The sequence below is a fragment of the Microtus pennsylvanicus genome, chromosome 14 (assembly GCF_037038515.1).
Source record: "Microtus pennsylvanicus isolate mMicPen1 chromosome 14, mMicPen1.hap1, whole genome shotgun sequence".
Taxonomy (NCBI): domain Eukaryota; kingdom Metazoa; phylum Chordata; class Mammalia; order Rodentia; family Cricetidae; genus Microtus; species Microtus pennsylvanicus.
The window spans coordinates 48,988,458-49,003,521 of NC_134592.1; the positions used below are offsets into that span (position 1 = coordinate 48,988,458).

Consider the following 15,064-nt stretch of genomic DNA (forward strand, 5'->3'; position numbering starts at 1 on the left):
AGTATAATAAAAAGCTGAACAGCCAATAGCTAGGAAGGAGGTATAGGCGGGACTTCTGGGCAGAGCAAGCTCTGGGAAGAAGAAAAGTAGAATCACCAGCCAGAGTGGAGAGAAAACAGTAGGTGCAAGATAGAAGAGAGGTAAGGTCACGTGGCAGAATGTATATTAATATAAACGGGTTAATTTAAGTTATAAGAGCTAGTTGAGACAGCCTAAACTACAGGCTGGCAGTTCCGACAAGACAGTACTGCTATGATTATCTTATATTAGAAACAGACTTATGTAAAATAAGATGAAACAAAGCATCAATGTTCCCTAATAAATATAGCAAAAACAAGCATATGAAATCCCGGCCTATTACATAAAAATACTATGAACTAAGCTGCATTTTCAATCATCATGACTAATATTTGCTAATGATAAAAATCTACGATAAGCCAGGAAGCCTATATTTTTGGTTTGCTGTAGCTCTACAAGCAGTACTTCAGGGACTGGTGTGTACACGTGAAGCAGCACTGGCCACTGGGGAGAACAAGCTGAGCACACACACACATTTGAGATTCTGGGAACAAAATCAGCACTTCACGTAGAGCGAGGGCAACGGCTCTACCACTGTGTTATACCCACAGATTGAAGTCTTGGTTTTCAATAGCATAGTTGATCTTATAGGGAAAACAAAGAAATTAGTAACCGGATGTGAAGGATCGGTGCGAGAATGTTGCGATGAAATAGGCTGAGTATGAAAGCATCGAGCTTATGGTTATAAACGGAACTCTAGCTGTGTGGGTATCTCAAAAGGAGAATATCTTATATTACAGGTTGAGGATAGGAAAGCATGTAGGAAATATAAGGAACACCTTTTAATAGTCTCATTTGGAAACTGGATTTGTCTGATTGCTAATATCATGATTTTATGATACTAATATCATGATTTTAAATGAGTAGCATACTATTAAGAGGTAATATTTCAGCAAATAAGAGAATTTTTTACAATAATTTTAGCAAATAATAAACATTTAATGAATATAAAATACATGAATATATGTTATAGTAAAATATGAATGATACTTTTATTGTAATGATAAAAATTTGCCAGTAGGCCCTTAAGCAATATGTTCCTTTCTACTATAAAGCATTATTACTGAGTTCTGAAAAAGCATTTAAAATGGCAATATAAGTCAAGAAATGGTCATTTCAAATAAATTTTAGTTATTTACTGTCTATTAAATACATTGTTAAATACTTTCCCAAATATTTGTAGGTCAAAAGAAAATATAATTAGCCAGGTTTTAAAATCTAACATTATATATTAACTTCAAAGCATAAATTCAAACATAAATAAGCATAAATAAAGCACCAATCTTTGCCATCATTCTTACCTGTAGGGTCAGATGATTTCTGATTGACAAGTTTTTTCTGTGGACTTGGCTTTGATAGTCCTTCAAAGCTTTTAAGAGGCCAAGAATTTGAGAAACTAATGGAATTATCTTGAGATTTCTTTGGAGATACAGAAAGAGGAGATGTGTGCTTTGGACTAGCTCGAGGAGATGAGAGGGGATAGGATGGAAGGATAAAGGGTCCTGGGCTTGCACTTGAACCAGAGAATGAAGAAGTTCGTTCTGTTTGACTACCAAACGTTTGCTGAGTCTTATTGCCAAAATTTAGGCTAGCGTATACTGTAACAAAACAAACAGAATATGTTATTTACAGCTACACACCGGCTCAGAGTTCAAAGGCTCCTCCCTTTTTACATTCAGATTCCCTCACACAGCATTTATGACTTTGTGTGGTGTCAGGCATACACATAATTTTGAGCACTAATACTTCATACCTTTGAATCCAAAGCTTTCTTATCCTACTGAAAAATTCTACTGTATTTGTAAAGTTATTTTCTTCTTGTAATTTTATAAAATTGTGTCTATGTAAGCATATTTATTTCAAATACATACATTAAGAGAATTTTTAGTGAATTATTTTCATTATAATTTTGATGGAGATATTCTGCATCAACACATACTTGAACATTTGTCTACTGTACCTTTTCCACACTTTATCTTCTCTCAACTTACTTTTGATGCCTTTTAAATACTGACGTGTGACATTTAGTATTTACCACAGGGTCTTTCGCGTGTTAAGCAAATTCTCTACAGTGGAGCTGTATTCCCACCCTGTAATCTTCCAACACACACACACACACACACACACACACACACACACACACACACTCTAAATGGCACTTCAGAAGGAAAAGCCCCCGACAGCATTGGTTTTTTTCCTTAGTGCACGCACATGTTCAGTCCTCAGCTGCTCTCGGTTCCACAGCAATAGTGGCAGTCAAACAGAGGAATCGCCCTCTCTCTGCTTTGTCAACACTTGCATTACAGGTGCCCTGTCCTGGGTTTGGCATTTATGTGGGGGCTAGAGATTGCAAGCAAAGATCCTATGCTGGCAAGGCAAATACCTCCACAACTGGCTCATTTTTCCAGTCCCATCACTATAATTTAAACGGTAAATTTTTCTTATTTATGTTGGTAGCAGCTATTGATAAGTCTGATTTAATTCTATCATCTTGTCTTTAGGCACTATTTTTGTCCTATCTTTTCTTTTGTTTGTTGTGAAGTTGCCTTCAAACTCACTATACAGTCTATGCTGGCACTGAATTTCCTAATCCTCCTAACTCCACCTTCCTAGTGCTGGAATTGGAGGCATGTGAAAAACAGGCACAGTTTTTTGTTTATTTGTTTGTTTTTTTAAATAATTGTTCTTGGGATGGAACCCAGAGTTTGTCTTAGGCAAGCAGTGTTCTAATAAGGTACCAATTTTCACAGCTACTTGTTAGCACACAAGCCGTGTATACCCTTGTATATATGTATGTGTGTGTATAAATATATAATATACTCTTATATCTCTACATTTATTCTCCTTGTATATATGTATGTGTGTGTGTATAAATATATAGTATACTCTTATTTCTCTACATTTATTCTCCTTGTATATATGTATGCATGTGTGTATAAATATATAGTATATTCTTATATCTCTACATTTGTTCTCCTTGTATATATGTATGTATGTATAAATATATAGTATACTCTTATATCTCTACATTTATTCTCCTTGTATATATGTATGTGTGTGTATAAATATATAGTATACTCTTATATCTCTACATTTATTCTCCTTGTATATATGTATGTGTGTGTGTATAAATATATAGTATACTCTTATATCTCTACATTTATTCTCCTTGTATATATGTATGTATGTGTGTGTATAAATATATAGTATACTCTTATATCTCTACATTTATTCTCCTTGTATATATGTATGTATGTGTGTGTGTATAAATATATAGTATACTCTTATATCTCTACATTTATTCTCCTTGTATATATGTATGTGTGTGTATAAATATATAGTATACTCTCATATCTCTACATTTATTCTCCTTGTATATATGTATGTGTGTGTATAAATATATAGTATACTCTTATATCTCTACATTTATTCTCCTTGTATATATGTATGTATGTGTGTGTGTATAAATATATAGTATACTCTTATATCTCTACATTTATTCTCCTTGTATATATGTATGTGTGTGTATAAATATATAGTATACTCTTATATCTCTACATTTATTCTCCTTGTATATATGTATGTATGTGTGTGTGTATAAATATATAGTATACTCTTATATCTCTACATTTATTCTCCTTGTATATATGTATGTGTGTGTATAAATATATAGTATACTCTTATATCTCTACATTTATTCTCCTTGTATATATGTATGTGTGTGTGTATAAATATATAGTATACTCTTATATCTCTACATTTATTCTCCTTGTATATATGTATGTATGTGTATAAATATATAGTATACTCTTATATCTCTACATTTATTCTCCTTGTATATATGTATGTATGTGTGTGTGTATAAATATATAGTATACTCTCATATCTCTACATTTATTCTCCTTGTATATATGTATGTGTGTGTGTATAAATATATAGTATACTCTTATATCTCTACATTTATTCTCCTTGTATATATGTATGTGTGTGTATAAATATATAGTATACTCTTATATCTCTACATTTATTCTCCTTGTATATATGTATGTGTGTGTATAAATATATAGTATACTCTCATATCTCTACATTTATTCTCCTTGTATATATGTATGTGTGTGTATAAATATATAGTATACTCTCATATCTCTACATTTATTCTCCTTGTATATATGTATGTGTGTGTGTATAAATATATAGTATACTCTTATATCTCTACATTTATTCTCCTTGTATATATGTATGTGTGTGTGTATAAATATATAGTATACTCTTATATCTCTACATTTATTCTCCTTGTATATATGTATGTATGTGTGTGTGTATAAATATATAGTATACTCTTATATCTCTACATTTATTCTCCTTGTATATATGTATAAATATATAGTATACTCTTATATCTCTACATTTATTCTCCTTGTATATATGTATGTGTGTGTATAAATATATAGTATACTCTTATATCTCTACATTTATTCTCCTTGTATATATGTATGTGTGTGTATAAATATATAGTATACTCTTATATCTCTACATTTATTCTCCTTGTATATATGTATGTGTGTGTATAAATATATAGTATACTCTTATATCCCTTCATTTATTCTCCTTTTCTTGAAACAGGTTCCCACCCTGAAGCCCAGGCTGGCCCAGACTTTATGTCATGGCAATTCTCCTGCCTCATTCTAATTGCTCGGATCACAGGCATAAGCCACCATGTTCATTTTATATCCTGTCTTATCTGAAACAACCTATCAGGAAGTTATAGTTCCTAAAAGACACAATAAAGTCGACTTAGCTTTAAATTTAAATAACTGCATGCACACAGTACTAATTTAATGTTATTTTCAATTCATGTTAGCCTTCATCAGTTTATAAACTTTAGTCATATTTAAATCAAAATTAAAGTCTAATATTTTATAATAACAATTATGAAGAACATTGATATTATTCAATTGTAACAAGTTTTCATTAAGATCATACAAAGTAGTATGTGAACTAGTGTCAGAAAGCATATATATTTATAAATACCTTTATCTTGATGGCCATTGGCTGTTCCCAGGAACTGTAAGTCAGAACCCACACTGCCAGTTTTACTACCTATCTGTGACAGCCCAAGTTGCCCGCATTTCCCAGGAAGACTTGTCTGCTGAGTTGCAGTATTACCTTTGAAGAGAGGTAACAGCAAAAACAAAGTAAAAGTAAGTGTAATTTTATAAATATATATTTCATAAACGTTGGTGTAATTATATTCTGGACTTTAACTCTTATGACTAATCAGATTTCCCAGTAACAAATGTTATTCTTGTCTTGCTTGACACACACACACACACACACACACACACACAGAAATAAGAGGAATTCTGCCTTGACACGGCTCAAAGAGTATTCTGGGGACAGAGGTAGAGGCAGGAAGATCTCTGTGAGTTCAAGGCCAGCCCGGTCGGTCTACTTAGTGAGTTCTTCCATCTCCCCAGTGCTGGGACTGTCGGCATACGTCACCATGCCTGGATAAACACCTACTTTCTGTGACAATCACACAATTAAACATCTTTTCAATTTTTCTGGCAGATGTCCTTAGATTATATTTTTACTTCCTCTTTCTCACTCTCTGTATGGATGTACCAGTAAATCAAGTCAATTTTACCTCTGACATGTAATCAGAATCAAATCACTTCTCCTTACATTCACTGCTATGCTGGTTAAATCCTCTATAAACCTTAGCCAGGGTTATGACAAGGAACTCAACCGCTTCTCCCTTTCTTTTCTTTTTTTTTTTTTTTTCGGTGTTTTTCGAGACAGGGTTTCTCTGTAGCTTTGGTGCCTGTCCTGGAACTAGCTCTGTAGACCAGGCTGGTCTCGAACTCACAGAGATCCGCCTGCCTCTGCCTCCCGAGTGCTGGGATTAAAGGCGTGCACCACCACCGCCCGGCCATCTCCCTTTCTCCCTTTGTCTTCCTTTCACCTGTTTTAAATGTAACATCCAGGACGAGGCTGGAGGACATAAGGCACGTGACAGCACTTTTTAAAGGTTACTTCATTCAGTCATCTAAGAGCTCTGGCAGCTGAGACCTCCAGGGTCATCGCTGTCATTTTCAGCCGTGTACTCCTTCCTTTCACCCCACCATACTACTCTACTCTGTGAAGAGTGCTCCGTTTACCTTTCTCAGTTACTCTGCCCTGCAATCACGTTCTTCTCTGCTCACATCTGCTGCTTTGCCTCAAATATCCCCCTCCTGAATATGGCTGCCTTTAATGATATAGTTTAAAATATTCCTATTCCCCTTCCATATCACCATCTAATCTATCAAGTCTTACATTCATTTAATATTTGCTCTCCTGCTCAACTAGAATTAAAGCTTTTTCTGTTTCCTTTGTTTTTGAGGCAGGGTCTCACATGTAGTCCTGGCTGGCCTGAACTCTGTAGACAAGGCCTGGCACCCACAGAGATCTGCCGGTCTCTCCTCCCCAGTACTAGCATTAAAGGTGTGCATTACCACATCCAGCATAGAATACAATCTTTTTTGGCTTTGGTATGCCTTTCTTGAAAGCTATATCCCCAGCACTAAGAAAAGTACCTGACACGAAGAGACGCTCAAGAGTATTAGAGGCTTACTAAATGACCATGGCCTACACTATGAACAGCCTGCAAGGAGAAAGCCTATGATCTCATGAAGGAACTGTGTCAAAGTGCCCGCTTTTTAGTCAATTTTCAATGAGCACTTATTAAAAAAGACTTGCATGTTGGATTATACATAGTTTTTACAGGCCCTCAAATGAATAATGAAATTTTGGGAATCTTTAACAGTTCAACACACTTATTATCCCAAACATTTACTTACCAGCACCACACGTAGGAATTGAATCTGAGTTAAAATCCCGACTACTCTGAAATAAGTTTCTTGATGACCTTTTTTTGCTAAAACACAAATCATCATTGACTGGCATTCCTTGAGATGGCTTTAATTTTGGAGATGGGATGAGGTCATGAGCTGAAAACTGAGAAAAGAGTAAGTTAGCAATTTTTTGCTAAGCCTCCTTGGCAATAAATATGACAACATAACTTAGATCCAATTACAAAACTCAGATAAAAGAAAAATATTTTTGAGTATGCAATACACTCATTCAGTATGACGCAGATAGTATTTTTCCTTCCAAGATAGAAACGCTACTTTCATTTTACTATACCTAATTCTTTCTTTAGCCTTCTATAATATGTATCTGACAATTAGAGAGGAGACAAAATAATGATGATTAAAGGATGAAAGAAAAACACGAAGGAAAAAATGTCTGCTTAGCAGCATAAGCTCTACTCTATGCCACCTTTCAGCGTCAGTCAACAAGCAACTGAAGATCACAGAACACATAAACATCCCACTCTTCTCCCCATGGTAAAGTTAGTACTAATATTCTTTAGCCCAAATATAGCTACTACAAACGAATAGGTAAAGTGTTACCACCAGATTCCAGTTACAACCACTCAAGAAGAGGCTAGAGGTGTACTCAGCAATAAAGCACATGCTCATAATCATGTGGGAGGCCTGACTAGCAACAAACAAAATACCAAAGTATATCTCATACACACATACACACACACACACACACACACACACACACACACACACACACACACACACACGAAGGAGGAGGAAGGGAGGGAAGGTAGGAGAGAGAGAGTATTTGATGGTTTCCAGGTACTTTCTTATAAACATCACATGATCTATAAGTGATAAAAAGTTGTTCAAAATTCAGTATTACAATTTCTTCAATTGGTCATGTGTAGTAGTAAAAGGATCAAATGTAATTAAACGAAGCCATTACAATGAACTTCTAATTGAATACTTTGAAAAAGATACATTAAGACAAAATAATAGGTAACTTAGTAAAGTTTCTTTTTTTAAAAAAAAGATATATTAACAGATAAAATACCTAGTAAAGATTCTCTTTATTGTTGTTCTTGTTGCTTTTGTTTTTCAAGACAGGGTTTCTCTGTAGCTTTGGAGCCTGTCCTGGAACCAGCTCTTGTAGTTGAGGCTGGCCTTGAACTCACAGAGATCTGCCTGCCTCTGCCTCACAATGCTGGGATTAAAGGTGTGTGCCACTACTGCTCAGCTCCAGTAAAATAAAGAGTATCATTTTACAATAATTTTTACATTAATTTCAACTTCTTTTACTCATCCTCCTCCCCATTACCTTTCCAAACTCTAATACTCTTCTACATTCAGGCTGATTCTTTTTTTTTTTTAAAGCTTCCCCATCAGAGAGAACAAGCAGTTCTCTATTCCATTAACATAATTATAATTTTCATGTTTTTTAACAGCATTAAAAATAAAAATTTCATTTAAAGAGAATCCTAGAATTTTAAAAAGAAACTACTTACTGGCAATACTCTAGTATTTACACCAATAACTTTCAGGCTGTTCATGATTTTGACAAACTCTAATACCAAAGTGGCTTGTTTTGGAAGATTTGAGATCAGGTATCATAGCCCAGGATGGACTCAAATTCCTACATAGTCAAAGTTGACCTATATTGCTGACTTTTCTGCCTCTAACTTCCAAATGTTGACATTACAGGGAGAAGCCAGCAAACCCAATTTTTGAAGCACTGGAGATTAAATTCAGAATCTCATGCATTCTAGGCAGGCACTCTACTAACCTAGCTATAAATACATTACCAAGCCTGTTATTTACTGATTGGTTTATAGAGGATGACCTCAAATTTGCCTATTAGTCCATGCTGGCTTGTAATTCACAATCTTGTTTCAACACGTGAAATTCAAGAACAATAGGAATGTGCCACGACACCTAACAGGAAGAGTTTTTCCTATTCACACAAGAATACAGTCACAGTCAGTACTCCTCTTGCAACAAATAGGTTGAGGATACCCAACTCAAGTCATTAGGCTTGGTGGCAAGTGCCTCTACCCGCTGAGTCACTTAGCTGGCTCCAGAATCTATGTTTTGAACAAGATCCTGAGGCAATTCATACACACATTAAAATTTGCTAACAGTAAACTAAAGCCCATCTTTTCTTTAACTTCAAAACACACACACACGCACACGCGCACGCGCACGCACACACACACACACACACACACCTTGCTATAGAGAAGCAAGGGAACATAATAGACACAATCAATAAGACGTAACAAACATGTAAATCACATATGAATGCCGGGACTAAATTTTCTGCACCTTTTATACTTAATATCTGCAGTGCTAACCACAGAATTTACTACCTGCTGAATTTAGAGTTGATTCTCCACTCTGTCCTTTATATCAGGGCTTTCTTATTCAAAAGTAAGCAGCAATAAACTCATCCTACTACGTCCTCATAGTACTATGTTGCTTGACATTTCTCTTAGCTGTCACAAACAGAGGGAAAAGTACTGTGGTTAGTCCTGTTATAAACCCAACACCACGGGCTGGAGAAATGGCTCAGTGCTTGCTGATGACCTGAGTGTGACCCTCACATGGCGGAAGCAGAAAACCAACTCCTTCAAGTTGTCCTGACCACCACATGCTCACTGTGGCATACTGTCACACATGTATAAACTATTAAATGTAATTTTTTTAAAGAAAGAAATAATTTTAAAATGAAATAGTATTAAAAATCAAAACAAAAACAGTTCCTACCACCATCATATTGTCTGGCCATTGCCAAGGAGAAAGGCACCACGACACGTTCATGTTAACTACCAGGAAGAACGGCACTGAGCAGGGCTGCTTTAAAGGGTCCATAAACTCCAGCTTGTCCTGGAACATGGTCAGAAAGACAGACGCCTGCTCAAGGCTAACCGCCTATGTTTCCTCAGTATTCATTTCATGCTTTTAACTTTAAATATTCTACTTCCTATACTATATGAAAAGGCTCTTTTCCATGTCAAAATGACCTTTAAATATATAAATTTTCTATTTTGATAAAAAAAAACCCACCTGGTAACTACATAATTAGGATGTTAAGTCAGAATATAACAAGAAAGTTATTATCAGTTTATATGTCAAGGCAAAGACATATAAACTAAGAAACTAAAAATGGTAATTCTCTGAGTTCTAAAAAAAAAAACGAAAATTTTAAACTCTAAACTCTGAAAAAAATCAGTTAAACAGACTATGACATTAAATATATTACTATATAAATATACATACATATACATAGCCACTGGCCTCCTACTACATATTATCTGATGTTAAAGAAAAAATGTTCAGCCGGGCGGTGGTGGCGCACGCCTTTAATCCCAGCACTCGGGAGGCAGAGGCAGGCAGATCTCTGTGAGTTCGAGACCAGCCTGGTCTACAGAGCTAGTTCCAGGACAGGCTCCAAAGCCACAGAGAAACCCTGTCTCAAACCCCCCTCCCCCGCAAAAAAAAAAGAAAAAATGTTCATAATAAAGTACATGAAAGGCCGCACACTTGGAGGCTGGAAGTGTCTTGGTGGTTAAATGTTCTCACTGCTGTTCCAGGACCTGGATCTAGTTTCCAGCACAAATATGGCAGCTCACAACTCTAGGACCAGTTCCAGTACTCTCTGCTTACCTCTGCAGAGGGACCACACATGCACATACATAGGCACAGGCAATACACTTAGACAAATACAACATTTTCTAAAGGGGTGCACTTTCATTTATGAAAATGAGACTTGACCTTCATATATAAATTAAAACAATAACAAAAAACGCCTTTAATCCCAACACTTGGGAGGCAAAGGCAGTTCGATCTCTGGAAGTTGGAGGTCAGCCTGGTCTACAAAGTAAGTTCCAGGACAGCCAGAGTTGTTATACAGAGAAACCCTACCTCAAAAAACAAACAAACAACAACAAAAAATCTCAAATATTGACTACATGAAAATCTCTTTAAACAGTGAGATTGCAAAAAAATTTAATGTTTTTCCTATTCTGCAAATTTTTTATGTGAATATATACAATTTTTATAAAAAGAGTTGGGCAGTGGTTATGCACATCTTTAATACCAGCACTTGGGAGGCAGACACAAGCAGCTCTCTTGAGTTCAGCCAGCTTGGTCTACAAAGTGAGTTCTAGGACAGTCAGAGCTGTTACAGAGAAGAACCTTATCTCAAAAAAACAAAAAAATAAAAAAATGAATAAGAGATATTAAAGAGCTGGGCACTGTTGGTGCACACCTTTAATCCCAGCACTTGGGAGGCAGAGGCAGGCAAAGTTCTGTGAGTTCGAGGCCAGCCTGGTCTACAAGAGGTAGTTCCAGGACGCTAAGGACTGTTACACCTGCTTCAGAGTGTCGTACATTCAATAGGATGGCTCGCTCATTCCTTATCTGTCTTGCACTTTGCTCTAGAACCTTGCTTTGCTTCTCTTTCAGCTTTGAGGTATTAGCAAGCTTTGTCTTACTGGTTTCATCTATCACTATTCCTTAAATGAGCAAGAGCTGATCTTTATAGCATCTGAATGAGGCCCAGCTGGTGGTGGTGTTTGCAGAGGCTTAGGAGGTATGGCTTTGCCGGAAGAAGTATGTTTTAATCTTCCTTCCTTCCTTCCTTCTTTCCTTCCTTCCTTTCTTTCTTTTTCTTTCTTTCTTTTTTTTTTTTTTTTTGGTTTTTCGAGACAGGGTTTCCCTGTAGCTTTGGAGCCTGTCCTGGAACTAGCTCTTGTCTCAGGCTGGCCTCGAACTCACAGAGATCCGCCTGCCTCTGCCTCCCTAGTGCTGGGATTAAAGGCCTGGGCCACCAGCGCCTGGCTGTTTTAAGATTTCATTCCAGTTTGTGTTCTCTGCTTTATGCTTTAGGGTTAAAGCTTTCTGCTCTGGCAGCCTGTCTCCATGTCTCCACCACCATCATGGATGCCCCTTCTGCAACTGTCAGCCTAAATAAACTGCTGTCGTTGGTCCTGGTGTTTGTCACAGCAACAGAAAAGTAACTAATGCAGTCGTTAGCACTCTGTTACTCTATATGCCTCTCGATAGGGAACCCATCAGCTGGGCTTCAGGGACGGTCTCACTGCACGGCTTCCAGAGCTGCCCGTCTCGTTGTTTTCAGGCTTCCTAGCAGTCTTGAACATAACTAGTACAGGCTCCTCCTTCACCAGGACTTTGGGGCCATCTATGGCCACTCACAGGTCTAATATGCCTTTAGTCCCTCTTGTTCAATTGTAGAGCTATTCCCATCCTTTTTCCATTTTATTTCAGCAATTTATCAGTATATCCTTTATAGAATTTCTTACATCCATCTTTCACTTGTCAAATCTTGACACGTGCTAATTCTCATAAACAAAAGAAGCAAAAAACGGCTTTACTGAAGCACTCCAATGAGCATCTAATTGATCTTTAAAATTTTTTAAATTAAATTATGATTACAATATTTTAGTCATGGTGTCTTATCACATCATTAATGATTGGCATATTAAAAAGAGCTAAAAGAGCTAAATAAACACTCATCAAATTAATGACACATTTAAAAGCATTTATTAAGCACAAAGGCAGTTTTAATGACAACCAGGATACACAAACACACACACACACACACACACACACCAGGTGTTACATCTATGAATAATCATTAATGGCTTTTAGAAATTTATTTCAACTTTTCCTTTCATGAATGCCTTAAAACTTACAACTTAAACTAATTCTATTTCAGATTTGAAGCAAAACTGTATTCATCTATTAAAAAAATAGGAACTTTTTTATATTAAACTAATGAAGTAATTATGGTTGACTTTAAACTTATAGTGATATTTTATTTGTTTTAATACATAAAGCTTGCCTGAATATCAGAAGGGAAAAGCTTAACCACTAGAGGTCAGGCAGTGGTGGCACACACCTTTAATCCCAGTCCTAGGGAGTCACACACTTCTAATGTACTAGAGGGAATATAAAATGCGGGGAAAGAGAGGCTTAGGCTGCTTAGTCTGAAGTCACCCAGCCTTGGTAGTGGTGAGACTTCTCTAGTGGCTTGGCTGCTTTGCTTTTCTGGTTTTCAGGTTGAATCCCAATATCTGACTCTGTTTGTTATTATTTGTGTTACATAAACTTTGTAATTACATTACTAACTGTGAAAATTGATACAGTGTCAAGGAGGGCTGAGGGTACAGAAAAGAACAGTACAGTTTCCTACCATGCGTGTGAGACTCTACATACAATCACAGTACTACAGACACTCAACAACAAAAGCATGGAGACACACACATCACACACACAGATGTAAGGAGTCTGACTTATGTGTGTAAGGAATTGAGAAATTCTAACACCATTCAAAACGTGGTTTCACACTATCCTGAGTGAGGTAAGCCAGACCCAAAAAGAGGAACATGGGATGTACTTACTCATATTTGGTTTCTAGCCATAAATAAAGGACATTGAGCCTACAATTAGTGATCCTAGAGAAGCTAAATAAGGAGAACCCAAAGAAAAACATCTAGGCATCCTCCTGAATATTAACCTTCATCAGGCAATGAAAGGAGACAGAGACAGAGACCCACATTGGAGCACCGGACTGAAATCTCAAGGTCCAAATCAGGAGCAGAAGGAGAGAGAGCACGAGCAAGGAACTCAGGACCGCGAGGGGTGCACCCACACACTGAGACAATGGGGATATTCTATCGGGAACTCACCAAGGCCAGCTGGCCTGGGTCTGAAAAAGCCTGGGATAAAACCAGACTCTCTGAACATAGCGGACAATGAGGACTACTGAGAACTCAAGAACAATGGCACTGGGTTTTGATCCTACTGCACGTACTGGCTTTGTGGGAGCCTAGGCAGTTTGGATGCTCACCTTACTAGACCTGGATGGAGATGGGTGGTTCTTGGACTTCCCACAGGTCAGGGAACCCTGATTGTTCTTTGGGCTGACGAGGGAGGGGGACTTTATTGGGGGAGGGGGAGGGAAATGGGAGGCGGTGGCGGGGAAGAGACAGAAATATTTAATAAATAAATAAAAATAAAAAAACAAAACAAAACGTGGTTTCAATCTACCAGAGATATTCATTCAAAGTCAAATGGCAGCAAACAGGTAGATACTCAGAATTACAACCAACAGGCAGAACTTCTAAGCAGATAGCTGTGAGGTAGACAGAGGTAGAATAGGGAAAAGAACTGTTAATTAACAAATTGCTAGAAGCTCAATACCAGCAACTGGGACAAGCTAAAACTCTAGGGGCAGGAGCAATTCACAGCGGAGTCCCTGCTCTTCTCTGAGTTTCCCTCCAGGAACTCTATCATGACTTCACACTGCATAGTGAAGGAAAAAGTTTAGTGTTTCTGGCAAGGAAAGAGAAAATATTACCAATTACTTAGCAATACACAGAGCTTTTCCATGCTTAACTAGGCCTGCCCCAAGGAGCAGCTTTTCCTTTTAAGCAAAGCTGATATGCTGAAGTCCCCAGCACCTGGTGACCCAACAGAAGGGAACTGCTCAGTGACAGTTCCCTCTGGGCAACCTCTGCTACACAACTGGCTGGAAAGCTGAAGGCTTAGGTGAATCTCGGAATCCAGAGCTCAGGTATCCCCAAGCTCTCATTACAGGACTAACGAACACTCGCCCCACACTTTAACAGCATTCACCACTTACTTTTTCTCTAGTACACCACAGTCAACTCTCGACCAAAACTTATAAGGCACACTAAAACAAAAGAATCCTAAACCAAACCAAACCTAGTAAGAAAAACATCACAGTTAGAAGAAAACGAACAAGCATTAGACCAGCATCAAATATGGCAAAAAGGCTGGAATAATTAGGCCATGATTAAAAAGGAAAAAAAAGGAAACCTATAATTAACATGTAAGAGGCTATAAAGGAGAAGCAGACAAAAATGCAAGAACATGTTAATATAAAGTGAAATTTGGCAATTGTGAGAACGTAAAGTAGATAAAAACATTGAAAGAGAAGTGGGAATGCCATCAGTGTGTGCTTTACATGGTCTAGACAATAGCAACTTTAAAAGGAAAGCGCTGAAGGGGAAAAAGACTAAAAAAGAATATACAGAATATGCAAAACTGTGGGAAACTATAAAAGG

At 37.0% G+C, this 15,064-nt stretch overlaps 1 protein-coding gene across 2 annotated transcripts in view; it reads right to left on the reverse strand.

Annotated features, from left to right (window-relative positions):
- Positions 1 to 15,064, reverse strand: part of Togaram1 (TOG array regulator of axonemal microtubules 1) — a 67,601-nt gene that overhangs the window by 41,648 nt on the left and 10,889 nt on the right. For both annotated transcript variants that reach the window (XM_075948888.1, XM_075948889.1), the window contains exons 2-4: positions 6,921 to 7,077; positions 5,110 to 5,244; positions 1,380 to 1,676 (exon numbers count right to left, since the gene is read on the reverse strand). In XM_075948888.1, coding sequence (XP_075805003.1) covers positions 1,380 to 1,676; positions 5,110 to 5,244; positions 6,921 to 7,077 — 589 coding nt within the window. The remainder of the gene's footprint in view (positions 1 to 1,379; positions 1,677 to 5,109; positions 5,245 to 6,920; positions 7,078 to 15,064) is intronic.